Below are 3,409 nucleotides of genomic sequence, written 5' to 3'. Positions count from 1 at the left end.
CATTGTAAGGTAGGGTTTGTAGAAGAAAAAAAATGTAGAACCTCTAAATAGGTGGTTGTCATGAGTCCTTTTAGGGTCCAATCTCAGCCTCCTGTTTTGGAGCCTCTAGAATTTTTTGGTTTCAACATATCTCACCCAGTCGCCTACAAGTATTATTTTCAGGTTATTCATCTGACCTTAAGCTTATTGATGACAATTCTAGATTTGGATCATTGGGGGTTTTCTATTGATTCAAAAATCACCTGAAAATTCATCAACCAAGTCGTCAGCATCAAATAGTTTCACAGCACCGGCGCCATTGGATGGTCCAACATGTTCATCAGCGTCCATGGTTTCCATGAAACAAGTCTGCTCTTTAAGAAACTCCATCATTGGAACCATCCTGCAGCTGTCATTGGTGCTTCCAATCCCTTTCTCAACTGATGGCTGCTGAACCGAATGAGTCTCCTTGCCTTTGAGATCGTTGAATCTCTCCTCTAGTGCATTGGCCTTGGCGTCGATCATCCTGGCCAAATCACTAAGCTCTTGGCTGTTAAGATCATCAAGGCTTTTCCCACTGAGACACTGATACAAGAGGGTATCCAGGTGAAGCTCTCGGTTTCCATTCGCTATCTTCTTCGCTTGTTGGTCGAGTTTTTCAATCTTTTTCCTGAAATACCCTTCCTGGTTCATCGTTCTCTTGATTTGATCCAACTCGGGAAGAGACTTAAACTTTTCCAAAGTGCGGATGGCATCAGGGACGGACGGCCAGATATCAGGCTCTGGGTTGTTGGGGTTGATCGCTACAACAGCCACCTCCACCCCACAGAGGGTGCTCAATTCGCTCACCTTCTTCAGTAAACCCTTTGTCCTCTTCCTGCATGCCACCCTCCTCGTAGAGTCGTTCAATATCCAAGCAAGCTTCACCTTCTTGCGTGCCATGAGTGGAGTAGGAAGAGGCAGATGATCTGCCGTTTCGAGTTTGAGGTTTGTCTTGAATGGTTTGAAAGGTCGCCTGGCTGTGGCATGCACAGGAAATCAGGAGGGGGTAAGTATCAACAATAATCTTGAAAAGATGCCAACACCTGGCGTCGAGGTGTTCTAGAGTGGCCATTGGACTAGTTAATTGCGTAATAAATGGAGGTTTACTTACTTTAGGCTAGAAAATCTGTCTCTGTACATACATTTTTATGTAATGGAAACATAAAAGTTCAGTTATACAACCTGTTGCCTCGTTCAGAAAGCACGCGCGGAGACTAGTTAATCTCATGAGGAGTACTTTCTTCTTTGGCCATTTAGAACGGGAAGAGAGGTTGACTCTGACAATCTTACCTTTGTAGCCTTCAGTTAATCTCATGAGGAGTACTTTCTTCTTTGATCATTTAGAATGGGAAGAGAGGTTGACTCTCACAAGTTTACCTTTGTAGCCTTCTTATTGTTGATTCTCGTCAGTTCAAGTTTAATTTCATAGTTTCATGAATTTGGAAAATAAAATCGATAAATTCTTGTTTTTGCTTAAAGTAAACATATTAAAAATTTTCTTTATGACAAGTCCCAAAATTTATCTGCTTCAGATTTTGGTGATCAGACCTTCTCGATACATGTTTATACTGTTGGATGTTGAACGGAACAACATATGAAGATGAACTGAACGACAACTTTACATTTGTGTAAGGGTGGTATTTATACAATTTAGATTAGAGAAGATAAGATTTACATGATAAAATAAATACAACATGGGATAAATCCAATGGGATCTTATCCGATAACTGAAGGAATTATGTTTATCCCTTATCATGCCCCCTTAAAATAGGCCACTTGTTAGAGAGACCAATCTTGTCTCGTAGCAACTGAAACTGTGAATTTGGCAGTGGCTTTGTAAGGAGATTTGTTTTGAGGGTTCTTAGAAGCAAAAGGATGGGAAGAGCAGCGACACAGATAGCCGGGAAGAGCAGTGGCACTGGTAGAGGCTTGGGCGGACAAAATCGCATCATCCGATGAGAGTAGCAGCACTGGTGTCAGTTGGGGCTGATGAAATCGCATCGTTCGCTGAAGAGATGTGGAAGGGTAGTGGCATTGGTAGCGGCTTGGCCGTACGATATCGCATCGTCCGGAGAAGAGATGTTGAAGAGCAACGACACTGGTAGCAACTGGGGCATACAAAATCACATTGTCTGGTGAAAAGATGTGGAAGAATAGCGACACTAGTAGCAACTAGGGTGGATAAAATCACATAGTTCGGTGAAGAGATGTGGATGGGCAGTGGCACTGGTAGTGGTCAGGGTAGACGATATTTGTATTATCTGTAGAAAGAACAATGGTACTAGTAGCGGCTAGGGCTGACAAAATTGTCACGTCCAGTGAAGAGATGTGAAAGGGCAGCAGTTGGGGCGGACAAAATCACATCATTTGGGAAGAAGATGTTTTTTTTTTGTCACATGAGGTAATGTACTTGCGTTGGACGAGGCGTCGAGAGGGAGAGGGGGGGGGGGGGGGGGGGGGTTGATGGGCTGACTATGGTCGGCAGCTGGTAAGGTGGACGACAACAACGACGACGAAGGTGAAGCTCAATGGCGATGGCGACATTGGCGAAGGTAGAGGATGGTCTAGGTGCTTGTACCTTGTAGCTATTGGCTATAAGTCATAAGTATTGGGCTGGTGTTTGTTATGCACACAATAACATTACTATTTTAGTTGTTTTTCTTGAATTTACTTTATTTATTTCAGTTTTAGGTCACAAGGGTATTTTTGGAATATTTTATTTATAACGGTATTTTTGTAATATTTTATCTTAAACCTTGTAAGGGTGAACCCTATTTAAGGGGTAAGAGTAATGAGAAAGTCAAGCATTGATTTAGGTTAAAGAAGGGTTTTGAGTTGTCCTCAACGAGCTCAGGGGTGTGCGTTCTCCTTCACGAACCTAGGGTTTTCAAGCTTCCCTTTGGCTTGATTTTCATCTTTCTCTTCTTCCTCCCTATGAATCCATGCGTCAGATCCGGGACCATAACAACTGGTATCAGAGCAGGAACACAATGAGCGATTCTTCGTTCCAAGAAAAATGTAGAGCGATACTCGAAGTATTGGAAGAATTACTTGAGAAAATGCGTAGACCAGAAATTTCTACAAGGGAACAACTTGCTGCCGCTGTAGAAAAGGTCAAACGACCTCAAATCTTCGAGCACGACATATGCACAAAAGAGGTTGCATACGATGTTTTGGATAGGCAGAAGGGCCAAGCTGTTCTGGACTCCATAACATCTCGGGTAATAAACATACATATGAATTAAATTATGGAATTTCCTTTTATGTATGTTGGTTTTGTTTAATTGTAATTCTCATGAACTTGGTGAATCCGACGGACCCTCGGGTCAAGTTTGCATTTGCGTCCCTATTCCTATTTATAGGGGAGAAGGGCTTTAATGAAAGCAAG

General features: G+C 42.5%; 1 protein-coding gene across 1 annotated transcript; it reads right to left on the bottom strand.

Annotated features, from left to right (window-relative positions):
* Positions 1 to 231: 231 nt before the first annotated feature.
* On the bottom strand, positions 232 to 921 carry LOC137946716 (agamous-like MADS-box protein AGL80). Its single transcript, XM_068793030.1, has one exon. The coding sequence runs from the start codon at positions 919 to 921 to the stop codon at positions 232 to 234; it is 690 nt and encodes a 229-aa protein (XP_068649131.1).
* Between the last annotated feature and the right edge of the window lie 2,488 nt (positions 922 to 3,409).

This window comes from Aristolochia californica, unplaced genomic scaffold, assembly GCF_029961685.1.
Source record: "Aristolochia californica isolate CCGP_79_NKW_82.1479 unplaced genomic scaffold, dmAriCali1.0.hap1 SCAF_12, whole genome shotgun sequence".
NCBI lineage: Eukaryota > Viridiplantae > Streptophyta > Magnoliopsida > Piperales > Aristolochiaceae > Aristolochia > Aristolochia californica.
The sequence above is the reverse complement of the archived record's forward strand: the minus strand, read 5'-3'. Positions and strand labels throughout refer to the sequence as shown.

What these genes read in the sequence shown, in the direction of transcription:
- LOC137946716 (XM_068793030.1), bottom strand. Translation starts at nt 921, where the DNA reads ATGGCACGCAAGAAGGTGAAGCTTGCTTGGATATTGAACGACTCTACG.